Raw genomic sequence first — 15,719 nt, 5'->3', positions numbered from 1 at the left:
CCCGCGGGTAATAATATATACAACTTTTTATTAATAAGCCCAGAAAATTTTATTAGTTAAAAAAATATATTTACAAGTTATATCTAAAATGACGTGAAAATTAAGTTTTTTACTTGTATATAATACTAGTATTAAATTATTAATCATTATTCAATTACAAGTAAATTAACTTTCAAAATTAATAATTGTAAGTATAAACTCGCGGGTAAATTAACAAAAGTCTCATGTATTCACGGGTCGAGTTTTACCCGCGACGGGTAGTATATACCCGCGACCCGCCCGCGACCCGTTAGCGGGTATAAATTTTTACCCGAACCCGTGCCCGCGGGTAAGATTTAATGATTTGCCCGTCCATCGTGGATCGGGTACCCGCGGGTCACGGGTTTTTTTATCGACCATTGACATCCCTAATAATGACATGAACTACGTGCGCCTATTATAATTATAAATAAATATACTCAAATTACGTAACTCTCTCTGTATATGTATAGTATGAAATTCACATGAATAGTTGAATACGTACGTCTATTATAAATTCAATAACAACTGCAATCCTTCTACCTTGTACTGTAATTGATATTCATAACATCAATTACAAGAAGATTGTTTATATATGATAAAATATACTATCATTCTTTTTGCCTACATTTAATAAAATGGGCAGCCATCTATATGCTTTTATCACAAAGAGTTTGCAGTTACAAGATTTTAAGCCTCTAGACCCTGAAGAGTTTCGTAAAAAGGCACATAAAACAGTCGATTTCATCGCTGATTACTACAAAAACATCCAAAATTACCCGGTTTTAAGCCAAGTTCAGCCCGGTTACTTAATTAACCGACTGCCGAAAACCCCACCAAATACACCAGAATCATTTGAGACAATCTTAAAAGATGTGGAAAATGATATTATTCCAGGTATGACACATTGGTTAAGTCCTAACTTTTTTGCTTACTTTCCAGCTACTGTTAGTTCAGCTGCATTTGTAGGTGAAATGTTGTGCACTTGTTTTAATTCGGTTGGGTTCAATTGGCTTGCTTCACCGGCTGCAACCGAGCTCGAGATGGTTGTCATGGATTGGCTAGCCACCATGCTTCAACTCCCGAAAACTTTCATGTTTTCGGGTTCTGGTGGTGGGGTGATACAATCTACTACAAGTGAGTCAATTTTATGCACACTTGTTGCAGCTAGAGATCGTACGCTTAATGAGATCGGGGTCGAAAATATTGGAAAATTAGTGGTATACGGATCAGATCAAACGCACTCAACGTACTTGAAAGTGAGCAAATTAGCCGGCATAAATCCGGTCAATATTCGGTCTATACCAACGAGTGTTGAAAATGACTTTTCTCTTTCACCTAGAGTTCTTAAAGAATTCATAGAAGCGGACGTGGCAAAAGGGTTTGTTCCACTTTATGTATGTGTTACTATTGGGACTACTTCTACAACTGCAGTGGACCCCATCAAAGAGCTAGCTGACGTGGCAAACGAATTTAGAATATGGATGCACGTTGACGCGGCTTATGGGGGTAACGCGTGTATATGCCCAGAGTATAGACATTTTCTTGATGGAATCGAGCAAGTCGATTCGCTAAGTATGAGCCCACATAAGTGGTTACTTAGTTACTTAGATTGTTGTTGTCTTTGGGTCAAAAACCCGAACCTAATTGTGAATGCACTTAGTACTAATCCGGAGTATTTAAGAAATAAAGTTTGTGAAACGGGCTCGGTTGTTAGCTATAAGGATTGGCAAGTGGGGACGGGTAGACGTTTTAATTCTTTGCGTTTATGGTTCATTTTACGAAGTTATGGCGTCGAAAACCTACAAAATCACATCCGGACGGATATAAAAATGGCAGTTACGTTTGAACAGTTTGTACGATTGGACCCAAGGTTCGAAATTGTAGTGCCAAGGCAGTTTTCATTGGTTTGTTTTAGGTTAAAACAATTTAATGGGTTCGAGTTGGGGTACATTGAGTTGCTTAATAAAAAGCTCCTTGACCGAGTGAATTCGACTGGTCGGGTCTACATGACTCACACGGTGGTTGGTGAGATTTATATGCTGAGGTTTGTAGTGGGGGCCACACTCACAGAAGAATGCCACGTGGTTGCTGCTTGGAAACTAATACGTGATATGACAGATGAGTTGGTCAAAGAGTGTTATACTTTGAATTAAGTATATGATAATCGTCAATAAATTATTTATGTCATTGTATTTGTATGTATATTGTATCTGTATATGTGTACGCTAAGCAGGGCAGATTTACTAAGGGTAAGATTGTGGCAAACGCCCCAACGTCCAAGGAATAATGGTAATATATACGGAGTACTTTATAAATGTCTTTCACTTTTCCAAATTTCTATATTAGTTTTATGTCACTTAATAAAAAGGCAAGTTATGTATTATAGATAATAACAGTAATCCTCAAGTCTCGTAGGTTATAACAATATCATACGTGCTCCCTAAAGAGGACTTGGTGTCATGCATGGTGGTCTATTTCGGTGTCTAGTTCAAAATCTAAAAAGAACTCTAAAATTAATAAACTTGAGTAGTGATTAGATGTTTACTTTTCAAAGTCTTAGTGAGAGAAAAATATTATGTCAACCAATAAGAAAATAAAATATGTAAAAAAAACCCTTAATTTCCGGCATTCATTTTTAGACTTTGGAAAATGGAAACCAAAATCGAATTTGAGGTGGTATCAATGGACCTTCAATTTCGGTATCCATTTTCTAAAATGTTGAAATTAAAGGCTGGACACCGAGTGTAGTGACCCAAACTTTTCCATGTTTATATATATTAATTGAGATTGATATTTACATGATTAAATGTTTCCAACATGTTAAGCAATCAAACTTGTTAAGACTTGATTAATTGAAATATGTTTCATATAGACAATTGACCACCCAAGTTGACCGGTGATTCACGAACGTTAAAACTTGTAAAAACTATATGATGACATATATATGGTTATATATATAGTTAACATGATATTATGATAAGTAAACATATCATTAAGTATATTAACAATGAACTACATATGTAAAAACAAGACTACTAACTTAATGATTTTGAAACGAGACATATATGTAACGATTATCGTTGTAACGACATTTAATGTATATATATCATATTAAGAGATATTCGTACATCATAATATCATGATAATATAATAATTTAAAATCTCTTTTGATATTATAAACATTGGGTTAACAACATTTAACAAGATCGTTAACCTAAAGGTTTCAAAACAACATTTACATGTAACGACTAACGATGACTTAACGACTCAGTTAAAATGTATATACATGTAATGCTTTAATATGTATTCATACACTTTTGAAAGACTTCAAGACACTTATCAAAATACTTCTACTTAACAAAAAATGCTTACAATTACATCCTCGTTCAGTTTCATCAACAATTCTACTCGTATGCACCCGTATTCGTACTCGTACAATACACAGCTTTTAGATGTATGTACTATTGGTATATACACTCCAATGATCAGCTCTTAGCAGCCCATGTGAGTCACCTAACACATGTGGGAACCATCATTTGGCAACTAGCATGAAATATCTCATAAAATTACAAAAATATGAGTAATCATTCATGACTTATTTACATGAAAACAAAATTACATATCCTTTATATCTAATCCATACACCAACGACCAAAAACACCTACAAACACTTTCATTCTTCAATTTTCTTCATCTAATTGATCTCTCTCAAGTTCTATCTTCAAGTTCTAAGTGTTCTTCATAAATTCCAAAAGTTCTAGTTTCATAAAATCAAGAATACTTTCAAGTTTGCTAGCTCACTTCCAATCTTGTAAGGTGATCATCCAACCTCAAGAAATCTTTGTTTCTTACAGTAGGTTATCATTCTAATATAAGGTAATAATCATATTCAAACTTTGGTTCAATTTCTATAACTATAACAATCTTATTTCAAGTGATGATCTTACTTGAACTTGTTTTCGTGTCATGATTCTGCTTCAAGAACTTCGAGCCATCCAAGGATCCATTGAAGCTAGATTCATTTTTCTCTTTTCCAGTAGGTTTATCCAAGGAACTTAAGGTAGTAATGATGTTCATAACATCATTCGATTAATACTTATAAAGCTATCTTATTCGAAGGTTTAAACTTGTAATCACTAGAACATAGTTTAGTTAATTCTAAACTTGTTCGCAAACAAAAGTTAATCCTTCTAACTTGACTTTTAAAATCAACTAAACACATGTTATATATCTATATGATATGCTAACTTAATGATTTAAAACCTGGAAACACGAAAAACACCGTAAAACCGGATTTACGCCGTCGTAGTAACACCGCGGGCTGTTTTGGGTTAGTTAATTAAAAACTATGATAAACTTTAATTTAAAAGTTGTTATTCTGAGAAAATGATTTTTATTATGAACATGAAACTATATCCAAAAATTATGGTTAAACTCAAAGTGGAAGTATGTTTTCTAAAATGGTCATCTAGACGTCGTTCTTTCGACTTAAATGACTACCTTTACAAAAACGACTTGTAACATATTTTTCCGACTATAAACCTATACTTTTTCTGTTTAGATTCATAAAATAGAGTTCAATATGAAACCATAGCAATTTGATTCACTCAAAACGGATTTAAAATGAAGAAGTTATGGGTAAAACAAGATTGGATAATTTTTCTCATTTTAGCTACGTGAAAATTGGTAACAAATCTATTCCAACCATAACTTAATCAACTTGTATTGTATATTATGTAATCTTGAGATACCATAGACACGTATACAATGTTTCGACCTATCATGTCGACACATCTATATATATTTCGGAACAACCATAGACACTCTATATGTGAATGTTGGAGTTAGCTATACAGGGTTGAGGTTGATTCCAAAATATATATAGTTTGAGTTGTGATCAATACTGAGATACGTATACACTGGGTCGTGGATTGATTCAAGATAATATTTATCGATTTATTTCTGTACATCTAACTGTGGACAACTAGTTGTAGGTTACTAACGAGGACAGCTGACTTAATAAACTTAAAACATCAAAATATATTAAAAGTGTTGTAAATATATTTTGAACATACTTTGATATATATGTATATATTGTTATAGGTTCGTGAATCAACCAGTGGCCAAGTCTTACTTCTCGACGAAGTAAAAATCTGTGAAAGTGAGTTATAGTCCCACTTTTAAAATCTAATATTTTAGGGATGAGAATACATGCAGGTTTTATAAATGATTTACAAAATAGACACAAGTATGTGAAACTACATTCTATGGTTGAATTATCGAAATCGAATATGCCCCTTTTTTATTAAGTCTGGTAATCTAAGAATTAGGGAACAGACACCCTAATTGACGCGAATCCTAAAGATAGATCTATCGGGCCCAACAAGCCCCATCCAAAGTACCGGATGCTTTAGTACTTCGAAATTTATATCATATCTGAAGGGTGTCCCGGAATGATGGGGATATTCTTATATATGCATCTTGTTAATGTCGGTTACCAGGTGTTCACCATATGAATGATTTTTATCTCTATGTATGGGATGTGTATTAAAATATGAAATCTTGTGGTCTATTATTATGATTTGATATATATAGGTTAAACCTATAACTCACCAACATTTTTGTTGACGTTTAAAGCATGTTTATTCTCAGGTGAATACTAAGAGCTTCCGCTGTTGCATACTAAAATAAGGACAAGATTTGGAGTCCATGTTTGAATGATATTGTAAACTGCATTCAAGAAACTGATTTCGATGTATCATATTTGTATTGTAAACCATTATGTAATGGTCGTGTGTAAACAGGATATTTTAGATTATCATTATTTGATAATCTACGTAAAGCTTTTTAAACCTTTATTTATGAAATAAAGGTTATGGTTTGTTTTAAAATGAATGCAGTCTTTGAAAAACGTCTCATATAGAGGTCAAAACCTCCAACGAAATCAATTAATATGGAACGTTTTTAATCAATAAGAACGGGACATTTCAGTTGGTATCCGAGCGTTGGTCTTAGAGAACCAGAATTTTGCATTAGTGTGTCTTATCGAGTTTGTTAGGATGCATTAGTGAGTCTGGACTTCGACCGTGTTTACTTGAAAAATGATTGCTTAACAAATTTTGTTGGAAACTATATATTTTTAACATGTGAATATTATGTGATATATTAATCTCTTAACGCGTTTGATATTATGTGATAGATGTCTACCTCTAGAACAAGTCCCATTGACTCACCTAATAATAATGAAGAGTCAAATGTAAATTGGAATGATTCGTGGACTGATTCACAAGTTCCCGAAGAGGAACCGGAAGAAGAGTCGGAACCGGAAGAAGAGTCGGAACCGGAAGAAGAATCGGAACCGGAAGAAGAATCGGAACCAGATGAAGAAATAGAACCGGTGGGGGAAATAATAAAACGGTTAAGTAAAAGAAAATCCTCAACCAACCGACCAAGGTTAATTATGATCAATGGTGTTTCCGCCAAGGAAGCAAAATATTGGGAGGATTACCAATTCTCCGATGAATCGGATTCCGACGAGAATTTCGATGATGTTATAGAAATTACCCTAACTGAATTTAAAAAGTCAAAAGAAAATAATAAGGGAAAGGGCATAAAAATAGAGAAATCTAATTCCAACCCCGATGAACTTTATATGTATCGTCAACCCCCGAAGTCCTTAAGTTGTAACAATGACCCGGGAACCTCTAAACCACCAGGTTTTTCTAAACCAATGTGGAAAATTACGGCTCGTATTATTGGAACATCATATATCCCTAGAAACTTGGAAAAATGAACCAAAACCGAAGAAGAAGAAACAAGCGAGTCGGAATAAGATAGTTGTATTCGTGTGGTGTAATATATGTAATATAGTGTGCTTATGCTTTATGATATATATATGTAAAAATTGCTTGTATTAATAAGTATTTTTTTTTATGAATCTAACTCTTGTCTATTTTACAGTATAAAAACACAAAATGGATAGACAACCCAATATTTTAAGAGACCTACCCGAAGACATGATTGATGAAATCTTGTCTAGAGTCGGTCAGAATTCTTCGGCACAACTATTTAAGGCGAGATCAGTTTGTAAGACATTCGAAGAACGTTCCAAGAATGTCTTGGTTTATAAGAGACTTTCGTTTGAAAGATGGGGGATATCACATTGGGAAACCAATAAGTTACGATGTGTTTACTTTGACGCATATATTGCGGGGAACCCAAATGCTATTTTACGCAATGGGTTAAGAAATTATTTTGACTCAATATATCCGAATATTGGACTTCGTGATTTAGAAAAAGCGGCTAACATGCAACATAAAGAAGCATGTTATGCTTACGGATTAGTAATGTTTGCTTCTCACCAAAGTGAGAACAAGAACATCGGACTACAACTATTAAACAAAACGTTCCCACAAGTGACGGAGTCGGTAATTGGGGTAAGAAATGAGGTTTTTAGATTGTTACGGGACTGTTGGACATTACGTAACCCTCGTCCCTTTGATGACATTACAACACGCTGTCTTATCAACGGCCATAACGGTTATGTTCCACAAGACCAAGGATGGGAAGTAATCCTAGTAAAACCAGAATGCATGACTTGTTTCTGGACGTATGAATTACGTGTCTTTATTGCCTTTGCTGAACGACTTGTGTACTAGCTAGAATTATCTTCACAACCATCTTGTATCAAATTTATTGTGTGCTATATTTCATGCTATATGTAAAATAAGCGGTATTGTAAGTTTGTAAAATATTGTGTAAAAGTTTGAACGCGAAATATTATTATAATCGGTTTTTCATATAGAATTGTAGTAGTTGAATTGTATATTAGCTACTAAGTATGAATTTAACGGGTAGGTACTACCCGAATTTAAACTTATAAAACGCTAATATGAAGAAAAAGCTTTTATAAATGAGTTCATATTATGCTACGAAATACTATTAACTACTCTTAATATTCTGTATGATTAACTTGTTCCATTTGACTATTTTGAAGGAAATGGCACCGACTACTCGACACACCGTGAATATGAATGAAGAGGAATTCCGTACTTTTCTAGCTTCAAACATAGCCGCAGTACAGGCTGCGCTACATACCAATAATAACCTTGGATCTAGCAGTACAGGAAATCGTGTAGGATGCACCTACAAAGAATTCACTGCCTGCAAACCTTTGGAATTTGATGGAACCGAAGGACCGATCGGATTGAAACGGTGGACCGAGAAGGTCGAATCGGTGTTTGCCATAAGTAAGTGTACTGAAGAGGACAAAGTGAAGTACGCTACGCATACCTTCACAGGTTCTGCGTTAACATGGTGGAATACCTATCTAGAGCAAGTGGGACAAGATGATGCTTACGCACTACCGTGGTCAGCATTCAAGCACTTGATGAACGAGAAATACCGTCCCAGAACCGAGGTTAATAAGCTCAAGACAGAACTTAGAGGGTTACGAACCCAAGGATTTGATATTACCACATACGAAAGACGATTCACAGAATTGTGCCTATTGTGTCCGGGAGCGTTCGAAGATGAGGAAGAGAAGATCGACGCGTTTGTGAAAGGATTACCGGAAAGAATCCAAGAAGATATAAGTTCACACGAGCCCGCCTCCATACAACAGGCATGTAGAATGGCTCACAAACTAGTGAACCAGATTGAAGAAAGAATTAAAGAACAGACTGCTGAAGAGACCAATGTGAAGCAAGTCAAAAGAAAGTGGGAGGAAAACGGTGATAAGAATCACCAATACAACAACAACAGCAATTACAACAATAATCGCAACAATTATCCCAGCAATCGCAACATCAATCGCAACTACAACAAACGGCCCAACAACAACAACAACAACAACAACAACAGCAGCAACTACAACAATCATCCCAACAACAATAATAACCGCAACAACAACAACAATCAGAAGCAGCTATGCCAAAGGTGTGAAAAGTATCACTCGGGGTTCTGCACCAAATTTTGCAACAAGTGTAAAAGAAATGGTCATAGCGCAGCGAAGTGTGAGGTCTACGGACCAGGGGTTAATAGAACCAAAGGAACAAATGGTGTCGGAACGAGTAATGGCGGAGCAAGTAGTGTCGGAGCAAGTTATGCCAATGTAGTTTGTTATAAATGTGGAAAACCGGGCCACATCATTAGAAATTGCCCAAACCAGGAGAACACGAATGGACAAGGCCGCGGAAGAGTTTTCAATATTAATGCGGCAGAGGCACAGGAAGACCCGGAGCTTGTTACGGGTACGTTTCTTATTGACAATAAATCTGCTTACGTTTTATTTGATTCGGGTGCGGATAGAAGCTATATGAGTAGAGATTTTTGTGCTAAATTAAGTTGTCCATTGACGCCTTTGGATAGTAAATTTTTACTCGAATTAGCAAATGGTAAATTAATTTCAGCAGATAATATATGTCGGAATCGAGAAATTAAACTGGTTAGCGAAACATTTAAGATTGATTTGATACCAGTAGAGTTAGGGAGTTTTGATGTGATAATCGGTATGGACTGGTTGAAAGAAGTGAAAGCAGAGATCGTTTGTTACAAAAATGCAATTCGCATTATACAAGAAAAAGGAAAACCCTTAATGGTGTACGGAGAAAAGGGCAACACGAAGCTACATCTTATTAGTAATTTGAAGGCACAAAAACTAATAAGAAAAGGTTGCTATGCTGTTCTAGCACACGTCGAGAAAGTACAAACTGAAGAAAAGAGCATCAATGATGTTCCCATTGCAAAAGAATTTCCTGATGTATTTCCGAAAGAATTACCGGGATTACCCCCACATCGATCCGTTGAATTTCAAATAGATCTTGTACCAGGAGCTGCACCAATAGCTCGTGCTCCTTACAGACTCGCACCCAGCGAGATGAAAGAACTGCAAAGCCAATTACAAGAACTTTTAGAGCGTGGTTTCATTCGACCAAGCACATCACCGTGGGGAGCTCCTGTTTTGTTTGTCAAGAAGAAAGATGGTACATTCAGGTTGTGTATCGACTACCGAGAGTTGAACAAACTTACCATCAAGAACCGCTACCCACTACCGAGAATCGACGACTTATTTGATCAACTACAAGGCTCGTCTGTTTATTCAAAGATTGACTTACGTTCCGGGTGTAACACCCCAGGTAAAACGTTCCCCGTAGCATGATATTGTCCGCTTTGCAGAGATAGGGACGTACCCTTGTCTCCCCCGTAGGTTGCTCACGGATTTTTCTTGGCGACCAAACACGACGAGCACTTTCCCAGGAGGTCACCCATCCTGGTAGTGCTCTCGCCTGAGCACGCTTAACTGCAGAGTTCTCATGGGATCTGCTGTGCTTGTGGTCCCAAAACGCGTCATGCTAGGAAAGGTCTCCACACCCTTATAAGGCATGCTTCGTTCCCCTCTCCAACCGATGTGGGACGGATGTAACACGGATGTTACAATCCTCCCCCCTAATGGGACACAGCGTCCTCGCTGTGCACGTTTGGTCCGGGGCCTGGCTCTGATACCATTCTGTAACACCCCAGGTAAAACGTTCCCCGTAGCATGATATTGTCCGCTTTGCAGAGATAGGGACGTACCCTTGTCTCCCCCGTAGGTTGCTCACGGATTTTTCTTGGCGACCAAACACGACGAGCACTTTCCCAGGAGGTCACCCATCCTGGTAGTGCTCTCGCCTGAGCACGCTTAACTGCAGAGTTCTCATGGGATCTGCTGTGCTTGTGGTCCCAAAACGCGTCATGCTAGGAAAGGTCTCCACACCCTTATAAGGCATGCTTCGTTCCCCTCTCCAACCGATGTGGGACGGATGTAACACGGATGTTACACCGGGTATCATCAAATGCGGGTGAAAGAAGATGATATTCCAAAGACTGCTTTCAGAACACGTTACGGTCATTACGAGTTTATGGTCATGCCGTTTGGTTTAACTAATGCACCAGCTGTGTTCATGGACCTTATGAACCGAGTGTGTGGACCATACCTTGACAAGTTTGTCATTGTTTTCATTGATGACATACTTATTTACTCAAAGAATGACCAAGAACACGGTGAACATTTGAGAAAGGTGTTAGAAGTATTGAGGAATGAAGAATTGTACGCTAAGTTTTCAAAGTGTGCATTTTGGTTGGAAGAAGTTCAATTCCTCGGTCACATAGTGAACAAAGAAGGTATTAAGGTGGATCCGGCAAAGATAGAAACTGTTGAAAAGTGGGAAACCCCGAAAACTCCGAAACACATACGCCAGTTTTTAGGACTAGCTGGTTACTACAGAAGGTTCATCCAAGACTTTTCCAGAATAGAAAAACCCTTGACTGCATTAACGCATAAAGGGAAGAAATTTGAATGGAATGATAAACAAGAGAAAGCGTTTCAGTTATTGAAGAAAAAGCTAACAACGGCACCTATATTGTCATTGCCTGAAGGGAATGATGATTTTATGATTTATTGTGACGCATCAAAGCAAGGTCTATGTTGTGTATTAATGCAACGAACGAAGGTGATTGCTTATGCGTCTAGACAATTGAAGATTCATGAACAAAATTATACGACACATGATTTAGAATTAGGCGCGGTTGTTTTTGCATTAAAGACTTGGAGGCACTACTTATATGGGGTCAAAAGTATTATATATACCGACCACAAAAGTCTTCAACACATATTTAATCAGAAACAACTGAATATGAGGCAGCGTAGGTGGATTGAATTATTGAATGATTACGACTTTGAGATTCGTTACCACCCGGGGAAGGCAAATGTGGTAGCCGATGCCTTGAGCAGGAAGGACAGAGAACCCATTCGAGTAAAATCTATGAATATAATGATTCATAATAACCTTACTACTCAAATAAAGGAGGCGCAACAAGGAGTTTTAAAAGAGGGAAATTTAAAGGATGAAATACCCAAAGGATCGGAGAAGCATCTTAATATTCGGGAAGACGGAACCCGGTATAGGGCTGAAAGGATTTGGGTACCAAAATTTGGAGATATGAGAGAAATGGTACTTAGAGAAGCTCATAAAACCAGATACTCAATACATCCTGGAACGGGGAAGATGTACAAGGATCTCAAGAAACATTTTTGGTGGCCGGGTATGAAAGCCGATGTTGCTAAATACGTAGGAGAATGTTTGACGTGTTCTAAGGTCAAAGCTGAGCATCAGAAACCATCAGGTCTACTTCAACAACCCGAAATCCCAGAATGGAAATGGGAAAACATTACCATGGATTTCATCACTAAATTGCCAAGGACTGCAAGTGGTTTTGATACTATTTGGGTAATAGTTGATCGTCTCACCAAATCAGGACACTTCCTGCCAATAAGAGAAGATGACAAGATGGAGAAGTTAGCACGACTGTATTTGAAAGAAGTCGTCTCCAGACATGGAATACCAATCTCTATTATCTCTGATAGGGATGGCAGATTTATTTCAAGATTCTGGCAGACATTACAGCAAGCATTAGGAACTCGTCTAGACATGAGTACTGCCTATCATCCACAAACTGATGGGCAGAGTGAAAGGACGATACAAACGCTTGAAGACATGCTACGAGCATGTGTTATTGATTTCGGAAATAGTTGGGATCGACATCTACCGTTAGCAGAATTTTCCTACAACAACAGCTACCATTCAAGCATTGAGATGGCGCCGTTTGAAGCACTTTATGGTAGAAAGTGCAGGTCTCCGATTTGTTGGAGTGAAGTGGGGGATAGACAGATTACAGGTCCGGAGATTATACAAGAAACTACCGAGAAGATCATCCAAATTCAACAACGATTGAAAACCGCCCAAAGTCGACAAAAGAGCTACGCTGACATTAAAAGAAAAGATATAGAATTTGAAATTGGAGAGATGGTCATGCTTAAAGTTGCACCTTGGAAAGGCGTTGTTCGATTTGGTAAACGAGGGAAACTAAATCCAAGGTATATTGGACCATTCAAGATTATTGATCGTGTCGGACCAGTAGCTTACCGACTTGAGTTACCTCAACAACTCGCGGCTGTACATAACACTTTCCACGTCTCGAATTTGAAGAAATGTTTTGCTAAAGAAGATCTCACTATTCCGTTAGATGAAATCCAACTCAACGAAAAACTCCAATTCATCGAAGAACCCGTCGAAATAATGGATCGTGAGGTTAAAAGACTTAAGCAAAACAAGATACCAATTGTTAAGGTTCGATGGAATGCTCGTAGAGGACCCAAGTTCACCTGGGAGCGTGAAGATCAGATGAAGAAGAAATACCCGCATCTATTTCCAGAAGATTCGTCAACACCTTCAACAGCTTAAAATTTCGGGACGAAATTTATTTAACGGGTAGGTACTGTAGTGACCCAAACTTTTCCATGTTTATATATATTAATTGAGATTGATATTTACATGATTAAATGTTTCCAACATATTAAGCAATCAAACTTGTTAAGACTTGATTAATTGAAATATGTTTCATATAGACAATTGACCACCCAAGTTGACGGTGATTCACGAACGTAAAAACTTGTAAAAACTATATGATGACATATATATGGTTATATATATAGTTAACATGATATTATGATAAGTAAACATATCATTAAGTATATTAACAATGAACTACATATGTAAAAACAAGACTACTAACTTAATGATTTTGAAACGAGACATATATGTAACGATTATCGTTGTAACGACATTTAATGTATATATATCATATTAAGAGATATTCGTACATCATAATATCATGATAATATAATAATTTAAAATCTCTTTTGATATTATAAACATTGGGTTAACAACATTTAACAAGATCGTTAACCTAAAGGTTTCAAAACAACATTTACATGTAACGACTAACAATGACTTAACGACTCAGTTAAAATGTATATACATGTAATGTTTTAATATGTATTCATACACTTTTGAAAGACTTCAAGACACTTATCAAAATACTTCTACTTAACAAAAATGCTTACAATTACATCCTCGTTCAGTTTCATCAACAATTCTACTCTTATGCACCCGTATTCGTACTCGTACAATACACAGCTTTTAGATGTATGTACTATTGGTATATACACTTCAATGATCAGCTCTTAGCAGCCCATGTGAGTCAACTAACACATGTGGGAACCATCATTTGGCAACTAGCATGAAATATCTCATAAAATTACAAAAATATGAGTAATCATTCATGACTTATTTACATGAAAACAAAATTACATATCCTTTATATCTAATCCATACACCAACGACCAAAAACACCTACAAACACTTTCATTCTTCAATTTTCTTCATCTAATTGATCTCTCTCAAGTTCTATCTTCAAGTTCTAAGTGTTCTTCATAAATTCCAAAAGTTCTAGTTTCATAAAATCAAGAATACTTTCAAGTTTGCTAGCTCACTTCCAATCTTGTAAGGTGATCATCCAACCTCAAGAAATCTTTGTTTCTTACAGTAGGTTATCATTCTAATACAAGGTAATAATCATATTCAAACTTTGGTTCAATTTCTATAACTATAACAATCTTATTTCAAGTGATGATCTTACTTGAACTTGTTTTCATGTCATGATTCTGCTTCAAGAACTTCGAGCCATCCAAGGATCCATTGAAGCTAGATCCATTTTTCTCTTTTCCAGTAGGTTTATCCAAGGAACTTAAGGTAGTAATGATGTTCATAACATCATTCGATTCATACATATAAAGCTATCTTATTCGAAGGTTTAAACTTGTAATCACTAGAACATAGTTTAGTTAATTCTAAACTTGTTCGCAAACAAAAGTTAATCCTTCTAACTTGACTTTTAAAATCAACTAAACACATGTTCTATATCTATATGATATGCTAACTTAATGATTTAAAACCTGGAAACACGAAAAACACCGTAAAACCGGATTTACGCCGTCGTAGTAACACCGCGGGCTGTTTTGGGTTAGTTAATTAAAAACTATGATAAACTTTAATTTAAAAGTTGTTATTCTGAGAAAATGATTTTTATTATGAACATGAAACTATATCCAAAAATTATGGTTAAACTCAAAGTGGAAGTATGTTTTCTAAAATGGTCATCTAGACGTCGTTCTTTCGACTTAAATGACTACCTTTACAAAAACGACTTGTAACTTATTTTTCCGACAATAAACCTATACTTTTTCTGTTTAGATTCATAAAATAGAGTTCAATATGAAACCATAGCAATTTGATTCACTCAAAACAGATTTAAAATGAAGTAGTTATGGGTAAAACAAGATTGGATAATTTTTCTCATTTTAGCTACGTGAAAATTGGTAACAAATCTATTCCAACCATAACTTAATCAACTTGTATTGTATATTATGTAATCTTGAGATACCATAGACACGTATACAATGTTTCGACCTATCATGTCGACACATCTATATATATTTTGGAACAACCATAGACACTCTATATGTGAATGTTGGAGTTAGCTATACAGGGTTGAGGTTGATTCCAAAATATATATAGTTTGAGTTGTGATCAATACTGAGATACGTATACACTGGGTCGTGGATTGATTCAAGATAATATTTATCGATTTATTTCTGTACATCTAACTGTGGACAACTAGTTGTAGGTTACTAACGAGGACAGCTGACTTAATAAACTTAAAACATCAAAATATATTAAAAGTGTTTTAAATATATTTTGAGCATACTTTGATATATATGTATATATTGTTATAGGTTCGTGAATCAACCAGTGGCC

The 15,719-nt window shown here is 36.1% G+C and overlaps 1 protein-coding gene across 1 annotated transcript; it reads left to right on the top strand.

The window, feature by feature from the left end:
* The first annotated feature begins 597 nt into the window (after window positions 1-597).
* Window positions 598-2,252, top strand: LOC139897878 (tryptophan decarboxylase TDC2-like). Its single transcript, XM_071880589.1, has one exon. The coding sequence runs from the start codon at window positions 657-659 to the stop codon at window positions 2,172-2,174; it is 1,518 nt and encodes a 505-aa protein (XP_071736690.1). The 5' UTR covers window positions 598-656; the 3' UTR covers window positions 2,175-2,252.
* Window positions 2,253-15,719: the final 13,467 nt, after the last annotated feature.

Source organism: Rutidosis leptorrhynchoides, chromosome 3, assembly GCF_046630445.1.
Source record: "Rutidosis leptorrhynchoides isolate AG116_Rl617_1_P2 chromosome 3, CSIRO_AGI_Rlap_v1, whole genome shotgun sequence".
In the NCBI taxonomy this organism is placed as follows: Eukaryota; Viridiplantae; Streptophyta; class Magnoliopsida; order Asterales; family Asteraceae; genus Rutidosis; species Rutidosis leptorrhynchoides.
This window is presented reverse-complemented; position numbering and strand designations above follow the sequence as displayed.